Source organism: Astyanax mexicanus, chromosome 16, assembly GCF_023375975.1.
Source record: "Astyanax mexicanus isolate ESR-SI-001 chromosome 16, AstMex3_surface, whole genome shotgun sequence".
NCBI classification, from domain to species: Eukaryota; Metazoa; Chordata; class Actinopteri; order Characiformes; family Acestrorhamphidae; genus Astyanax; species Astyanax mexicanus.
In genome coordinates, this window is record NC_064423.1 from 38,930,143 (window position 1) to 38,948,357 (window position 18,215).

Consider the following 18,215-nt stretch of genomic DNA (forward strand, 5'->3'; position numbering starts at 1 on the left):
CAAGGTTTATTTCAATCATGGATTGTGCAAGTTCTTGTGTGTGAAAGCAAACCAGCACTTCTGTGCTCCTTCCACAATTAAGTCCAGAATCTGATATTTGGAGAAATATGGCAAAATTATTTGGAGAAATCTGGCAAAATTATGTTTAATACAGCTCTGGAAAAATAAGAGACCAATTAAAAATGATGAGTTTCTTTGATTTTACCAAATTATAAAGCTCTGGAATATAATCAAGAGTAAGATGGATGATCACAAACCATCAAACCAAACTGAACTGCTTGAATTAATTTTTGCACCAGGAGTAAAGCAGCATAAAGTTATCCAAAAGCAGTGTGTAAGAGGAGGACACAATGCCAAGATGCGTGAATACTGTGTTTAAAAAAACAGGGTTATTCCACCAAATATTGATTACTGAACTCTTAAAACTTTATGAATATGAACTTGTTTTGAGGTCTGAGAGCTCTGCATCTTTTTTGTTATTACAGGCATTTCTCATTTTCTGCAAATAAATGCTCTAAAAGACAACATTTTTATTTATGTAAAACAACAGAGAAACTGATTTAGAAACTCTAAAGCTTTTTTCATTCATGTTCTTCCCACTTTAGTGACCTGCATTAAGTACCGGTACGTTCCCATATTTATGATGGTGGCTTGTTAAGGTGTTCGGCCGTTTCTCCTGTTCTAAAGCTCCTCTATTGTGGGGTGTGAGATAGCTGAGGATTCCTCCGTGTTCTTCTCAGCCGATTCCTCCATATTCTGGCCAGTAAAGAGCTGCAATCTTCATGACCGCATCAGAGGGCCTCTGAGCACTCTCAGTATTTACTTTACAGCGTCACTTGATCTCCGCTCCAGTCCGTGCATCTCTGCGAGTTTACAGGCTGTTTTAAAGCAGGCCAGGAAGACGAGCCAAGCCCCACACTGGCAGGAGACAACCACTGACGCCGACAGCGGCCCAGCACCCCCCGCTTCACCCTGGCCCTGCCAGGGTTCATCTGCACCCCTGCTGCACTGAGTTCACCGGAGTGCAGTCGTTAAATTCCCGTGCAGAATAGAGCTTAAAAAGAAGACGGAAGTGCTTAAAGAACAGATGCAGAAATGCACTATAGCAGGGGTGTCCAAACTATGGCCCGCGGGCATTTGCGGCCCATTTCCTTTTTTGGAGCGGCCCACGAGGTATTTTAGAAATAGAATGAAAGTTGGCCTGCTGTTAAGCAGGTTTTTATAATGTGAGATTCAATGTTTGAACGCTAGGTGTCAGAAACGGGCCAAAGAGTCTAAAAGTGGAGAGGGTGTGCAGTGGTAGCGCAGAAAAACGGGCCAAAGAGTCTAAAAGCGGAGAGGGTGTGCAGTGGTAGCGCAGAAAAACGGGCCAAAGAGTCTAAAAGTGGAGAGAGTGCGCGTTCTAGTGCAAAAAAGGGGCCAAAGAGTCTAAAAGTGGAGAGAGTGTGCATTCTAGCGCAAAAAAACTGGCCAAAGAGTGTAATAGCGGAGAGAGTGCGCAAAAAATATGGGTCAAAGAGTCTAAAAGAGTAGAGGGTGCTCAGTTCTAGCGCAGACAAACGGTCCAAAGAGTCTAAAAGCGAAGAGGGTGCTCATTTCTAGCACAAAAAAAAAGGAGCCAAAGAGTCTAAAAGCGGAGAGGGTGCGCATTTCTAGCGCAAAAAACAGACCAAAGAGTCTAAAAGCGGAGAGAGTGTGCATTTCTAGCGCCAAAAAAACGGGCCAAAGAGTCTAAAAGCGGAGAGGGTGCGCATTTCTAGCGCCAAAAAAGGGGGCAAAGAGTCTAAAAGCGGAGAGAGTGTGCATTTCTAGCGCAAAAAACGGGCCAAAGAGTCTAAAAGCGGAGAGGGTGTGCATTTCTAGCACAAAAAAAAGGGGGCAAAGAGTCTAAAAGCGGAGAGAGTGTGCATTTCTAGCGCAAAAAACGGGCCAAAGAGTCTAAAAGCGGAGAGGGTGCCCATTTCTAGCGCCAAAAAAGGGGCCAAAGAGTCTAAAAGCGGAGAGAGTGCGCATTTCTAGCGAAAAAAAAAACGGGCCAAAGAGTCTAAAAGCAGAGAGGGTGCTCAGTTGTAGCGCAAAAAAAGGGACCAAAGAGTCTAAAAGCGGAGAGAGTGTTCATTTGTAGCGCAGAAAAACGAGCCAAAGAGTCTAAAAGTTGCCGTAATTTAAGGAGTTTAATATTAAGAGACATCATGAAATGAAACATCAATTTGAAAAATCTTAGTTTACACAACACTGTCAAAGATAAAGATAGTAAGTCAAGTAAAATGGTGTGTAAATGAAATAATCGGTAAAATGTATTATTTAAAGTGGTATATTTCATTATTTGTTTTATTATAGAGTCTGTGGCCCGTGACTTATATATTTTTATATATTTCTCCTTCTGGTCCCCAACAAAAAAGTTTGAACACCCCTGCTCTAGAGTGGGCTGTTGTTCCCGTAATGTATCCGTAATACATTCATATATTTAAACAGCCGCGTTTAGAACGAGTTCAGAGTAGTACAGGATTGTTTTAGGTTCCGTGCTCTTCCCCTCCCTCGGGGCAAAAGAATGAAGCGTTTAAAAGTCTTTAGATGTCTTGGTCAAGGTTTGGCTGGTGGATGACAGATGTTTGCTCTGCAGTTCCCGAAGAACATCACCGTCCTAATCAAATTCAGATACGAATGGAAGTTAACAGGAAAATAATGGAATAAAGCTGTGTAATGAGCTTAAAGCAAGGAAGTATTTGATTCCGCCAATACAAATACAGCTCTTAATATCTGCCCACACACTGGATCAGTTTCACTTCGCAGCCATGCTCTTCAAAGCGCCGCCGAAGCCATTTCACCTAGAATGGATGGAGAAAAAAAACTTTCTCTGAGTCTATCCCCTGCTAAACCTGTTAAAATTTTACTTATTTTACAGTCACTAAATGTAGGTAAAAGCATGTTGCCTTTTCCAGGGACAGTATGTAAAAAGCATGCACAGCCCAGCATCTCTTAAAAGAACTGCTTGAATGATTTTTGCACTAGGAGTAAAGCAGCATAAAGTTATCCAAAATCAGTGTGTAAGACTGGTGGAGGAGAACATGGTATTAAGATGCATGAAAACTGTCATTAAAAACCAGGGTTATTCCACCAAATATTGATTTGTTGAAGCTCATAGAATGGATGGAGAAAAAAAAACACTCTTTCTGAGTCTATCCACTGCTAAACCTGCTATAATTTTACTTAATTTACAGTCACTGAATGTAGTGAAAAGCATGGGGTCTTTTCCAGTGACTGTATGTAAAAAGCATGCACAACCCAGCATCTCTTAAAAGAAAAAAAACATCACAGATCTGGTGCTTATATTAACTGTTTGAAGTGTGATGTGTAGCTCCGCCCAGCCCCATATCATCTCTGTCCAATGAGAAAGAAGTTTGTCCAAACAGAAACAAAAACAAAGAGATGAAACCTTAACCTTAACTTTAAGTGGTCTCTTATTTAAAAAAAATTATATTATATATATATTATATTATATTATATTATATTATCGAAAAGGTACTTTATTTTAGTATTTCAGTTGAAAATGTGAAACTCATATATTATATAGATGAATTACACACAGAGTGATCTATTTTAAGCATTTATTTCTTTTATTGTTGATGATTTTTATGGCTTACAGCCAATGGAAAAACCCAAAAATCAGTGTCTCAGAAAATTAGGATATTATATATTAAGACCAATTGGTACTTTTGGCAGTGTGAGCAGTGTGCTGGAAAGTCCTGCTGGAAAATGAAATCAAACCCGCATCTCTATAAAAGTTGTCAGCAGCAGAGGGAAGCATTAGGTGCTGTAAGATTTTGTGGAAAAAAAAGGCACTGACTTCAGACTTGATAATAAAACACAGTGGATCAACACCAGCAGATGACATGTCTCTCCAAACCATCACTGATTGGTGGAAACTTCACACTAGACCTCGAGCAGTTTGGACTGTGTGTCTCTCCACTCTTCCTCCAGACTCTGCTCCCTTGATTTACAAATGAAATGTAAAATTTACTGATGATCAGTGATGGTTTGGAGAGTCATGTCATCTGTATGCACCACTAAAATAATTTGAATATGGTAGGTCTAAAGAAGTGTAAGAAAACTTTTTCTCATATCTTTGATCCAATATATGTCTGGGCTCTAATGTCATAGCAAGTCCTAGCAAGTTTAAATAATGCAAATTAATGTTGCTATCATAACGACGGGGAAAGTACACCTTGTGTAGCTCAAAAATCACAAAATCCATGTACTAGTTCTCTTAATCTTTTAAATCATGGGTGTGTGATTTGGACATAACGTGAAAAAAAAAAAACAATCAGCATCCCACTTGCTATTTCCTTTCACCTATTAACATGGCTTGTCCTGTATACAGGCTTATACCCTTATTCTCTGCAGTAAAATAGCTTATTTACGCTCTGAAATTTGAGAGTTTAAAAAACTCCTACAGTTCACTTGGAGAAGCTGCCTGTTTTCTTTCTACTTTACTTAATAATTTCCGATTAGTAATAGGAATCAACCCAAATTCTGCAGGTTTGAAAATAAACTTAAAAACTAGAAAAAAATAACAAAACTAAAGGTTTGGAGGACATGAACTGTTTGATATGTATATTAAGGATTTGTATTGATTTTAAAACGAAGTTCAGGAAAGAGAAAACTCTTTGATTTTATTCATTATATTTTGACGGTCGCAAATTTACTAGACTATTTTTGTATATTTTCTATTACAATTACAATTATGATTTTTAGTAATGTTCCTTATCAAACATGAAAGCTTTTTATTTAATGCTTGAATAGAAATCCTCAAGATTTGTTGGTATAATGTCGGGCAGAAAATTGACAAAAATCCTGGCCTGTTAAAGGGTTAAGAGCCAACTGCACTCTGACTTAGGCGAATTGCTATTTTGGGGGCGCAACTACCTGGAGGTGTCAAACGCCAGGTAGCTAATCCCCAATATATGCTGTTTTTTCACTGCATTACTGAAAGGAGATTTAAGATTTTAGCTTTTAGCGGTCTAAACAGACTGTTGCTCACTGGGACTAATGATGCTTGAACGTTGCCCAGGTTGAGTTTAGGGGGTTTAGGGAAATGGGCTGGCACACTAAAAGGTCACGGCACACTCCTCCAGCTGTTTGTTACCTCTGTTTTAATCTCTCTTTTGTGTGTTTGACATTCCTTAACTCTTTTAATCCTTTAATCTGTGCCCGACGCTGCCAGCGTGTAGTTTTTTAAAGCAATCTTTAAATTTAATAGATCATTCTTGTTCCCGTTTAAAGCCATCATCTGGTCTGCGCTGCACATTACCTCACTCTGTGTTTAACCATTAAGCAGCTTAAAGTCATGGAAAGTGTTTATAAGCATTTATTCTACAGGACAAAAAAAGATCCCCAAAATTTACATTAAAATTTGTGTTAACCCTTTGAACTCTAGGCTGTTTTGGGTGTTTTTTCACCGTTTTTGATTTCAGTTCCTCTTTCAGGTCTTATAACACAGTAATTATATCAGACAGACACATGCCCTGATCTCTTTTACTCCAGAAGACATACGGCTGCTCAAAAATATAATCATTTCAAATGTAAAAGGAAGCAGAATTGTTATATTTTCCTGGAACTGATCATGTTTTGCTCAAAATTTTACCAAGCGCCTGTTTTTTTTTTTGTTTTTTTTCCCCTCTTCTCTTATTTTTGAATGTACAGACTTTAAATATATTTACACCTAAGATATTTTTTCAAAAATGAGTTGAAAGCATAAGAATATTAATGATTTGAGTTCATTACATTGGTTATTAATTATTACTTTGACAAAATACATGGAGAAACAGCATCAGGTGGAGTTTTCGTTTTTTTCTTGATAATCAATAATCACACCTCTAGGATACATGTAGATACTAAATACCTGACACTCAGAGCAGCCTATGCCTTTCAGTATTTTAATTATTCAGGACACACAAAGAAAACTAGATACAAAAATATAAACTTTTTAGTCTAAATAAATAAAAATGTTTAATGCAAAATAACTACTTAGTAAAAAAGTGCAAGTAAAATAATAAAAACTATATATAAAGTAGTGCGCACACCATACCTAGCTTTAGTTTGAGTTAAGCAGGTAGTTTCACACTTTTTTTTCTGTGGACACTTTTGAGTCTGATATTTACTGATATTATTTGGTTTATATGAAACATCATATAAATATGTTTGAAGCACTAAAGGTAAATATTATATATTGGTTGGGGAAGGAGGTTTTTCCACTTTTTTAGGTGTTTCTCTCAATTGGTTTCTTGTAGATTTAGCTTTACCGCACTGTGATGACATCACTATTTTTAGAAGGATTAAGCTCCGCCCTTTCTAACCATATATGGATTATATTTATGTGTGAAGGGATTTCTGGGTAATTAAGCTGAGAACACAAGGTGTGATTTTTGGACGGAAAATCCGTAGGGTTAATGTATAAAACTCATTGACTGTATTGTAAGTGTATTGAATGAGTTTTTTTCTTCTGTTTTGTTCTACAGAAATGGTCGAGTGTGAACAGTCCTCTGTTCCTCCCGCTGATTCCTCCTCGCTCTCCGGGCTTCACCGCTGTGGTTCTGACCTACGACCGTGTGGAGAGCCTCTTCAGGGTCATCACAGAGATCTCCAAAGTGCCCAGCCTCGCCAAGCTGCTGGTGGTGTGGAACAACCAGAACAAGAGCCCACCTGAAGGTATGAATCTTATGCTATGGCTATGTTCACATTACCAGGCTGAAGTGACTCAAACCTGATTTTTTGCTCAATGTGGCTCAGATCTGATTTTTTTAATCGCTGTCTAAACGTTCCAAATCAGAATTTTTTCAAATCAGATTTAAGTCACTATCAAAATGTACTGCACAAATGGTCTTGGGTCATACATGTTTAGCTCTCCTGACCAGTAGGAAGTACAAATAGAGGGCATGACAAAAATAATTGCGACTAATCTAACAAATAATCTGCAGATCAGCAGTCGACTACTAAAATATTCATTAGTTGCAGCATTAGTTCATAATAAATACTTTGATGTTTTAAAAAGAAGAGTATTAAAGCTCTTTTTTTCAGCTTGATTATTTCTAAATTAAATTTTAGAAATCGTACCAAAGACCAGACCTTCCGTATTTTTCGGACTATAAGGTGCACTTAAAATCCTTTCATTTTCCAACAAATCGACAGTGTGCCTTATAGTCCGGTGCTCCTTATGTATAAATTCTATCAGTCAGGTATTAAGGAGCAGTAAAGCCACTCCACTGAAGTACAGCGTTATACAGGAGTTTCAGTTTAGTTCTCCAGCACAGAGACTGAAGTAGCATTATCATTAGCCGCTAACCACTATCTCCCTGTTCAGAGGTAAGTACTATTGACCTGTAGCCTGCTGCTAAAGCGTTAGCTGCTAACCTGCTAATCACGCTAGCTCTTTCGTTGTTCAGAGGTGAGTATATCAAACTGTGGTCTGCGTGAAGCGCTAGCCAATATCACCCTGGCTTACCATAAGACTCTAAGGGTTCCTCAGTGTAGAGCTGTTGGTTAGCGGCTAATGCTAATGCTCTAGCCTTAATGCTGGAGAAATTTGGGAATCTAAGCTTAATGTAAATAAACGGAAGCGCTTTACTCACCCAAATAAACAGTAAATAAACAGAAAAATCTGTGTAGATTTACATCCAGCGCTCGTTTGACTTTAACAGAAAGTCTTGTTTTGTTTACTTAGCTTAGCTTTACTTAACTTAGTTCGGTACCCTCCCACCACCACCACCCAGCAGCAAGACCTGCTGAATTAGAAGTTCCTTATTCACTGTGAGCCTGGATTAGTTGAATTTACTAAAAAAATTTAGGAAACTGTAATGGGTAATGAAAACTTAAGTCAGCATAACTTAGAACATCAAGATATTACAGCTAAAGGAGGAGTTGATTTAACTTTTTAAAATTTTTGTTGTACTGTAAGACCAGATAATTTGAGTTGAGGCTTAAATTTTCTAAGTAATGGGGAATGAAAACTTGAGTTAGCATAAATTAAAACATCAAGTTATTACAACTAAAGGGGAAGTTGATTTATTTGTAAGGTAGCTCAGCAGGGGGAATCACTACACACTGATGGTGAGTGTTAGAAACTCAGAAACTGTTGGACACACCCAGTATGCAAATAGATTGTGACAGAAGCCAATGGAAAAGAAGCTGTTAATGGCAAAACAGACTTAACTCCATTATTATAAGATCTCAGTTTGAATAGTACAGTATATGTGCCCACAAATGTTCAACTAACTCAAAATATAGTTGAGTTTTGTTTAGAAATATTAAATTTTATGTAAAACAGACTTAAAACATTTGAGTTCAAACAACTTCTGGGTTTACAGTGTAGTGTCTCTTAAAATGCGTCTAATTATACGCTGCGAATTGTAGTACGACAAATATGGTACATTGTATAAAATGTTGTGCTTTAGATGTGCTCATCTAAACTTTGAATGCCATCATTTCCCCAAAACCCCATAAAGACAAGACAATAAGTTCAAACATGTTTTGCTTCATTTTGAATTACGGCTTGTTTTCACCAGACGTTCAGTTTTCATTTTATTGTCAAGTCAAAGGGATTATTATTATTCCCCTAACAGGCTCTCTCTCTCTCTCTCTCTCTCTCTCTCTCTCTCTCTCTCTCTCTCTCTCTCTCTCTCTCTCTCTCCTGCAGCCGAGAACTAATTTATGGCCCATTAGAGATTTGTCAGAGTAAGCTGATATTAGCCGTTATTTATTGAGGCTCTCGTTCTAATGATACCGCTTAACAAGCTGATTAGCTACGTGGCTGTTTATGGAGCTCTTGCACTGACAGCTCAGAGTGAAGGAGTTTAAAAGGAAGGAGAAATTAAATATATCCTCTGCGTAGATTTCAGCGCTGTAATTACGCTGGGCTGGACTTTGAAGTGGCCTAATGGTCCAGCGTTGCCTTTGATTAGAGGCGTCAGTGGAGCCAGGCTAAGGCTTTGTGACCCATTAGAACTAATAAGGGCTGAGCGCGGGTCAGCGTGAGGCTCGGGCCGAGATGAGGATGGATTTCCTCCTCCTCCTCCTCCTCGTTTCTATCGCTGATTATATTTGTTTATTCTGAACAGTTTAAGCTGCCCGAGGCTCGGCTGGAAGCTGCTTGTGTTTTTAATGAGGTGCTGGTAATTATTATTTGTGGAATGAATATGTTTCTATGTTTCTCAGCTGCTTTAATTTACTCAGAGGGGAGCATTAAAGCCGTTTAGCTCAGGTACGTTTTGACTTAATGTTGGGTTTTTGGCAGTGGATGAATATGAATACAATGTATGAAGGTGATTATAGGCTTTAGGAGACTTTTCGGTGTCGTAGTTGTTTTCAGGAGGCGCGATTCGTGCTGATTTTATAGTTCTATGAATAGACAGTAATGAAGTGTGAATTATTTAAAGGTGTAATATATGTCAGTGTTACGTTTTCGGGTTTTTGTCTCTTTGCAGGATTCTATTTTTTATATTTTTTAACTATTGTTAGAGCTCTTTGGGCTGGGCAGGTAGGCTGTATAATAGGGCCGTGTCTAAAGATTATTATTATAGAAGAGCATTGCTTTAGCCAGTTTATTTCTTTTTTTAGTTTTCAAATCAAGTAAAATAAAATTTTACTTTATATAGCATTTTTACAACTCATGATTTCGCAAAGCAAACAAAGTGGTTCGTCCAATACGGCTTGTTTTAACTCGGCAAACATTCAGACTACAGTCCGATATACCTGCATCTGAGCGTTGAAAGAGCTAGTGCTGCAGTTAGCGGCTAGTGCTAATACTGCTGCACCCAGCCTTAGTGCTGGAGAAACTTCACTGAAAAAAAAAATCACCTTTATAACTCTGTACTTCAGCAGAGTGGCTTTACTGCTCCTTAATATCTGACTGGTAGAATTTATACACTGTCGATTTTTGGGAAAATTAAAGGGTCTTAAGTGTGCCTTATAGTCCAAAAATATAGTAGCAACACACGCAGTGGAAGCAGTTAGAAAATTTCTAGTTAGAGTTCATATAAACTTGGATGTAGTGCAGGACGATATGGCCAAAATTTATATCACGATATATTCCTTAAATTTCGGTCGATACGATATAATTTCGATATCGCTATAAATACTTTGAAGGCCTCAGAAAACTGCTAAGAATTCCTGCAATCCCTGCAGCACTGCGGATTTAAATTATCATATAACTGTGTATTTGCACTTTTTGTATGGCTGGCATCAGATACCCTCATTATATGCACATCCATCCATCCATCCATCCATCCATCCATCCATCCATCCATCCATCCATCCATCCATCCATCCATCCATCCAATCCATCCATCCAATCCATCCAATCCATCCAATCCATCCAATCCATCCATCCAATGGAAATCTGTACCTACTACTGTCTGAAAATTTAATTTAAGTCCTTAAAACCTCCTTTCACAAAAACTTTAATACTTTAGAAATAAAAGTAGTCAAAATAAATCAATGCTCAATATTATTTGCATATAGTAAAATAATAACATGACATCCCTGTCAAACATAAGCCTATATAACTATTACCAATAAAAATAACTTTAAATTACAACAGAGGCCGAGCTTCTTATTCTTTGTGAACAAATTTAACAGATTAAAACAAAAGTGTTTCAACTAGGATATAGAATACAAGAAGCCTTTAGGTACATAAAAGCAACAAGATTTGCTTGTATAAATAATTTAAAAAATATGGAATCAAATAGTAGAAATACAGATTTTTAAAATACTTTAAATGCCTTAAGATCTGGAAGATGATTTTTTTTTTTTTTTAAGAGCTTTAACTTCCCAGTTTCAGAAGTTTTTTCTCTTTTTTTTTTCTTTCTTTCTTTTTTTGCCCGTTGTGTTTGTGTTCCTCATGCTGTCAGTCAGTACAGTCTGAGATCAGGTTGTTCTGGTGTTCAGGGTGGTTGTTCTGATCCCCGGTGTGTAATCAGGGGAACAGAAGAAGAGAGGTATTCATGTGGAGTAGAATTACAGACTCTCTGCAGGTTTATTAGGTGACACGTTATGTGCCATCCGTCTTCTCCGTGCTTTGGACGACTCCCAAGCTCTTACACAACTGAACACGTCGAGTGTTGTCTTTCCTGCCCTGTGAGGAATGTCAGTGTGGTCAGATTTATACCGGCTTCAGACTGAACCACCCGTGCTCTCTTTCTACAGACACTGCCGCCATCCTTTACCATCTTTAATACTAGCTTTAGTTCACCTGTATAATAACTTTTATACAGTATAGGCTAGAGATGTCTAGAGTCCGAGTCATTTGGACTCTCCTTACTAAGCAAAGCACAATTTAGAGGAGGTCATGTTGTACGATAAGCTTATTATATACAATTTTTCTGGATGATATATTATCGCCATAATAATTGCAATAAACGATGATATTGTCAATTTTAAGAACTTTATACCACTAATACAATGATCAAATTATAGCTTAAAAATGCAGTTGCACAATATTTTTGAAAGAACAATGAACTTACAATATTTTTAGCACTGTAAGGTGCACTTAAAATCATTTACTGAGTGTGTACAGTATTAAAACAAGCCCTGGCTTACTGGAACACTCAGGGTTCCCCAGTGTGAGGCTAACGCTAGTGGTTAGCTGCTAATGCTGCTGCACCCAGCCTTAGTGAAAATCTGGAAATGTAAGCTTACTGTAAATAAACGGAAGGGCTTTACTCACCCACATAAACAGTGTTCAGGAGAGAAATCTGTGTAGAATAACATCCAGCGCTTGTTTCACTTTAAAATGTTTAAAATGTTTTTGTTTGTTTGTTTGTTTGCCACCCATCAGTGAGACCTGCTGAATTTGAAGGAAAACGTGGCGAAACCCCTGTTCTTTACTAGTGTTGCATAATACACCTTATAATTCAGGATGCCTTAGTGCGAAAAATACGATATTAGGTATTATTAGGAATATTTACACATTTAGACAAATTGGAATTTAAAAATATGTGATTTAAATATAATTAAATATAAGTGAACTTGAAATAAAAACATTGTTTTTAAAAAAAGTCAGCATATCTGCATACCCATCTCTCTTCACCAAGTAGACACAGTAGGTTATGTCCTTGTATTGTACAATAAATCAATAACATGATAATTGTGATTGGCTTGGTGACAGGTCTGCTTACCATATGTTGAGGTCCTTTTTTGGTTTTAAACGCATTTTTTCTCTCTGTTTCTCTTCTTTTCACATGTACAGAGTCTCTCTGGCCGAAGGTAGCTGTGCCGCTGAAGGTGGTTCGCACCAAGGAGAACAAACTCAGCAATCGCTTCTTCCCCTTCGATGAGATCGAGACGGAGGCGGTTTTAGCCATTGATGACGACATTATCATGCTGACCTCTGATGAGCTGCAGTTTGGATATGAGGTAGGTGAAGTCTCAGATTAGTACTTCATCTGGTCATTAATAATGTGTATATGTATTAAAAGCTAATTTAAATAAGAGTCCTTGGCCAAGACTCCTAACACTCCTGTAATCAGAAAGACCTTGTGAGTTGCACTGAATAAATGTAAATGTAATATAAATGTAATGGAAATGTGATTGGTGTGCCAAGTTTTGTCTTCCTGTCAACACATTCCCACCATTAGATTAAATTAATGCTAAAAACAAGATAAATCCAGTAAAGAAAGCTAAATTGTAACTCTGTAATCAGATTTCTCAGCACATATGTACACTTATTCTGATTTCTTTCAGTGTTCTCATTGTGGGCATGCACCAAGGTATAGTGGGATAGGATGGTCTGATCACGACACAGAGCTTTTAAAATCTTGCTGTAGACATTCTGAAGATTCTTCTAAAATATGTCTCTGCATTGCCCTTTCAGAACTGTCTGGTGTGTTTGCACTCCCAGATTTATGATTAAAACCTGGCTAATAAGATATGAGTGAATGAAGTTACACTTATACAACGCATTTCTAAAAACCCAAGGATGTTTTACAATCATGTTTTTACAAATAACCACCTATACTCAGCACTCCTCCCCACACCAGTGAGAAGCAGCAGCCAATAGAGCACAGCGTACTCCCAACCGGAAACAACCATCCACCTGGAGGACTGCATCAAGCTTTACAGCACTTTACCATTTGGGACCAAGTGCCAATCCATATCTAGGCACAGTCATACATATATTTACTTACACTCACACACTCTTAGAAACTGGTACAGGAAGACGTCTGGCTGACCAGCATGGCAAGAGCTTTAACCAACAGTTTTAACCAAGTCTCATACATAAAATGTACATGAAATTGGTTCTTTTAAGTCAGAATAAAGTGGCTTGAGAACGTGTAAGCTGTGTTGAAGAACCAAGATGCAGCCATTATATTGTCACGTTACAGTTTCAATTTTGTTCAGAGATTTAAATAAACAGTAAACACAGTAGGGCACAATTGTTGTTTCGACTTTTGTTTCGCACTCATGCTGCTGTGTTCAGGCACAATATAAAATTGCGACTTCATTGTGTCCTATCGAAATATAAAACTAAAGTCCTCATATGTGGACATCATTTTTCTCATAAACTACATCATGTAAAAAGATAATTCTTTGTTTTTAATCTAATCAGGTGCCAATTAGCCCAAATAACGAAGAGAAATAAAAAAAAATGCTTCAGGTCTTGAGTTTGGGTCTTAGGAGATTAAATCAAAGACTGTGCTGTTGTATTAGCATGTCTGTTCTAAGAATGCCTGAACAGTGTGTTAAATGCAGGGACTTCCATAATTTACAATATATACATTTTATTTCATGGAAAGGTAGTTTATTTTATGAATATACAAACTGATTAGAAGTCATTTTTTGCATATCTTTACCTAAGTTGGACACGAGCCCATAACGCAGTGCTTTGAAGCATTTTCCTGTAGTGTAAATCTATCCAAAACCCGTAAAACCTTTTTCACCTCTGGATCTCTTATATTCAATCACAGCTACTTGCTTCTGACAGGGTTTTGATGTGAGAGAGCTGATGACAGGCTTGGCTAAAGCTGACCGTCACTGCAGGCCTGCTTAAAGCTCACCTGCAGCCATTTATACCCCATTGAGAGAATTGAGCGTAATTTATGGATAATTGTATGATGGATAATAGTAGGCAGATTGAGACGGGGCGTCTGGCGAACCAGACGAGCTTCTGTGTCACATCGGAATGACATTCAAGGATTTCTCAATCATAAACTCGAGGTGTGCCAGATATCTGCAGGATTAGCAGGATCACTGATTCGTCCTGACGTTGCTTAAGAGTGAATCTGCTGCTGTTTAAAAATAAAAGAGGCTTTAAAAGCCCTGAATTACAGGCTTTGATTTTCATCAGAATGTATCTGTGTTTTTTTAGAAGACTAATATCAATGCTGCATGACCGAGCCAAGACCTCTAACTCTTCTCTTCACGTCTCTGCTGAAACTGAGACTCAGTCCTTAATCATGTTAAACTAAAGAGCTAAAGGCTAAAGCTGCTGTTTCCATGTGGGTCAGCCAGACGTCTTCCTGAGTCTTTATTTGAAGGTGTAGGAAACAGTACTCACCGCTCTCTGGCTTCATCTGTAATTTCCCTAAAGAAAAGAACTTCTACTTTTAATAGTTACAGAGTTCTCTGTGTTTCTCTGAGTCTTTTTCTAGTTTTTATGATGATAAAAGTGTGAATGTGCTGTAAGTGTGTAAGTGTGTAAATGCTGCTGCAGTAGAGCGTAAGAGCAGTAACACCATCTGTTCCAGCACTGCTTTACTACAAATAAAGACTTTGGAAATTGACTTTTTTATCTATTCCAAAAACTCAGTTTATTTCCATTACTGCTTTTTTTTTTCTTTTTTTCTTTTTTTTACACAATATATTTTTTTCAGATACTTTACGCCCTGGCAATTTACTGCTACCTTTTATATAATTTAGGTTGTATCGTTGCAGGGTATTCTGAAGACCTGAATAGCTTAAATGTAATAAAAAACGTACATAAAATAAATTCTAGTTAATCAAACAAAAAATTGCATGTAATTTATTGAAATTGCAGCATTCCGTTCACTGTTCACCCATAAATCAATCAATCGATCAGTCAACCTTTATTTTTACTCGGTAATACATTGAATGTTTAAAACTTAAAGGGACTGAAAAATAATTAAAAATTATTAATTAATTAAATTTTAATTAAAAATTTAAATCAATTATTTAATTTGGTGAGCTAAAATAACGAACTTCATGAACAAAACAATAAAAAAATCAATGGGAGTAGCATTAGAAAACAAGCAAACAATATAAGATTTAATTAAGTGGAAATAGAAAAATTCAGAAGAAAAGGCTTAAATGGAAAGCAATAAAATAAAACGATAAATAGTTAGCATAATAAAATGTAAAAACAAATACAAAAATAGAGGACTAAAAATAGAATAAATAAATAAATAAAGACAAAAATAAAAAATTAACGGTACCACTTTAAAATAAGACTACCTTAATAAAGGGTTTATAAATGGTTTACAATTAGTTTATTAATGGTTATTAATTAGGTTGTAAATGCCTTAAAATCATTAATTAGTTAAAACATCCCAGGGCAACAATGACCTGTTGTTTGCCAAATAGTGAACCCACAGCCATCTTTATTGTTGCCGTTTCTAATTATGTGTTATAACTGATTATTAGTGATTTTTAAGGCATTTACAACATAATTAGTAACCATTAATGAACTAATTGTAAACCATTTATGAACCCTAAAGTGGTACCAAATTGACTGACTAAGTGAAGACCGAAAGTAAAAAGTAAAAGTTAAGAGTAAATAAGATTAAGTACAACAGGTACTACAGGTTTGGGCCAAAATGAAAAGTCTGACAGGTTTATGTGGGAAAAGACTGTAAGATGGGGTTATAGTTGATTTTGTTTTATTTATATGGGTTGTTCTGTATTTGTTTTTTTGTATGTGTTTGTCTGTAGGTATGGCGTGAGTTCCCGGATCGGTTGGTGGGATACCCTGGTCGTCTCCACTTGTGGGATCATGAAATGGGGAAGTGGAAGTACGAGTCTGAATGGACTAATGAAGTGTCTATGGTGCTGACTGGAGCCGCATTCTACCATAAGGTATAGTAGATTCTCTTAGGGGGTCTGACTATTATACAGAATTAAGTTGTAAACTATATATTTATTTAATAAAGTTTATAGTTCTGTGTAGTTTTCACTGGTAGAGTTTGATTAAAGTTGCTAATATAGAAATGTGTTTTTTTTTCCCTCTTTCAGTATTTTAATCATCTTTACACATACAAGATGCCAGGAGACATTAAAAATTGGGTCGATGCTCACATGAACTGTGAAGACATCGCCATGAACTTCCTTGTGGCCAACATCACTGGAAAAGCTCCAATAAAGGTATTTTGTTTTGCTTTGTTCTCTTAATATTTTGCAGTACTTTATTTGGGTTAATATTAATATAATGCATCTTTTGTGTCAAGAATAGACGTTAACCTTCACTTTAAAAAACTTTTTGTACATTTTATACATTTTTTTTTCATATGGTGAGCTGTTAAGTTAAATGTACAGTAAGTATTTTCCCCTTTTTTGTGTTTTAAAGCTACTGTGTTTTAAGTATTATAAGGCGCACTACCAATGAAGGTCTATTTTCTGGTCTATTTATATAAACATAAGGTGCACCGGATTACAAGGTGCATTTTAAGCGACACCATTAAGGAACAAGGGTGTTGCCATATTTCCCTTCTAATGGTAAAGTTGGGAGAAGCATCTAAGTCAGGGGTGTCCAAACTACGGCCCGCGGGCCATTTGCAGCCCATTTCCTTTTTTGGAGTGGCCCGCAAGGTATTTTAGAAATAGAATGAAAGTTGGCCCGCTGTTAAGCAGGTTTTTATAATGTGAGATTCAAAGTTTGAACGCTAGGTGTCAGAAACAGACCAAAGAGTCTAAAAGCGGAGAGGGTGCGCATTTCTAGCACAGAAAAACGAGCCAAAGAGTCTAAAAGTTGCCGTAATTAAGGAGTTTAATATTAAGAGACATCATGAAATTAAACATCAATTTGAAAAATCTTAGTTTACACAACACTGTCAAAGATAAAGATAGTAAGACAAGTAAAATGGTGTGTAAATGAAATAATCAGGAAAAAGTATTATTTAAAGTGGTATATTTCATTATTTGTTTTATTATAGAGTCTGTGGCCCGTGACTTCAAATATATTTCTCCTTCTGGCCCCCAACAAAAAAACTTTGGACACCCCTGATCTAAGTAAACAAAACTGTAATAATAAAATAAATATTCAAGTCAAACGATCGCTGGATGTTAATCTACACAGATTTCTCTCCTGAAAACTGTTTATTTGGATAAATAAAGAGTTTCTGTTTAGTTAGCAGCAGTGCTAAGCGCTAGTAAATGCCACTCGATAGCGTTACACTTTTAGCTAGAGGTTCTTCCAGCATGGCTTGTTTTAACACGGTAAACTAGAAAAATGTTGATTGGGAAGATGTGTCCAAACTTTAAACTGGTACTGTATGTTTAAAAGAAGTGTATTGTCTTAAAGATGTTTAAAGATGTTTTCCAGTAATTTAGAGATTTTAATTGATTAATTTAACAGTCATAGTTCAGGATTGATTTAAGGTGCACCGTTGTGTTTCTTTGCTGGTCAGTTAAATTGATGTGCTGCCCCCGGTGGAGGTGGAGGTGTGGGTGTTGGTGGGGATGTTTGGGGGGGGGGGAATTGGGGGTGTAGAGAGTGCAGGGTTAAGGAATGCAGGCGTGCTGATAGTGTGTGCCGGTGCTGTGTCTGTGATCAGCTCTCGCCCCGTCCCCTCGTCCCCCCCGTCCCCCCGTCTCCAGATCGTGACTCTGTCCAGGTGCTGGACGCCCTCTGAAGACCCAGCCGTAACCTCTGTTATCTGGGAGTCTCAGGCTGAAGCTCTGCTGTTTTCATAAGCCCACCAGAGCCCCTCGCTCCGAGAGCCGAGCCCATCCCTTACCTCATCATCCTCCTCACATCACACACACCTCCTCCTGGCCCCGGCCCAGCTCACACTCGGGGGAACGCTGTGTTTTTGCGTGTATCTTTGTGTGTGTGTGTGTGTGTTTTCCAATATGGAGGACGGATTAGGTCGTACATCACGTCTCAGGCCTCTAATGAGTGAAGCTGATTGGACAGTTTATCCTGGTCACCAGAACACACCTCCCTCTCATTACTGCATATGAGTTATTACTGTAGATCAGGGGTGTCCAAA

The 18,215-nt window shown here is 37.5% G+C and overlaps 1 protein-coding gene and 1 long non-coding RNA gene across 3 annotated transcripts in view; both read left to right on the forward strand.

Moving 5' to 3' along the window:
* Positions 1 to 18,215, forward strand: part of LOC125782188 (uncharacterized) — a 114,220-nt gene that overhangs the window by 84,452 nt on the left and 11,553 nt on the right. The window lies entirely within an intron of this gene.
* ext2 (exostosin glycosyltransferase 2) overlaps positions 1 to 18,215 on the forward strand; it is a 61,412-nt gene that overhangs the window by 34,155 nt on the left and 9,042 nt on the right. For both annotated transcript variants that reach the window (XM_007232900.4, XM_007232899.4), the window contains exons 10-13: positions 6,519 to 6,708; positions 12,242 to 12,408; positions 15,940 to 16,083; positions 16,240 to 16,368. In XM_007232900.4, coding sequence (XP_007232962.2) covers positions 6,519 to 6,708; positions 12,242 to 12,408; positions 15,940 to 16,083; positions 16,240 to 16,368 — 630 coding nt within the window. The remainder of the gene's footprint in view (positions 1 to 6,518; positions 6,709 to 12,241; positions 12,409 to 15,939; positions 16,084 to 16,239; positions 16,369 to 18,215) is intronic.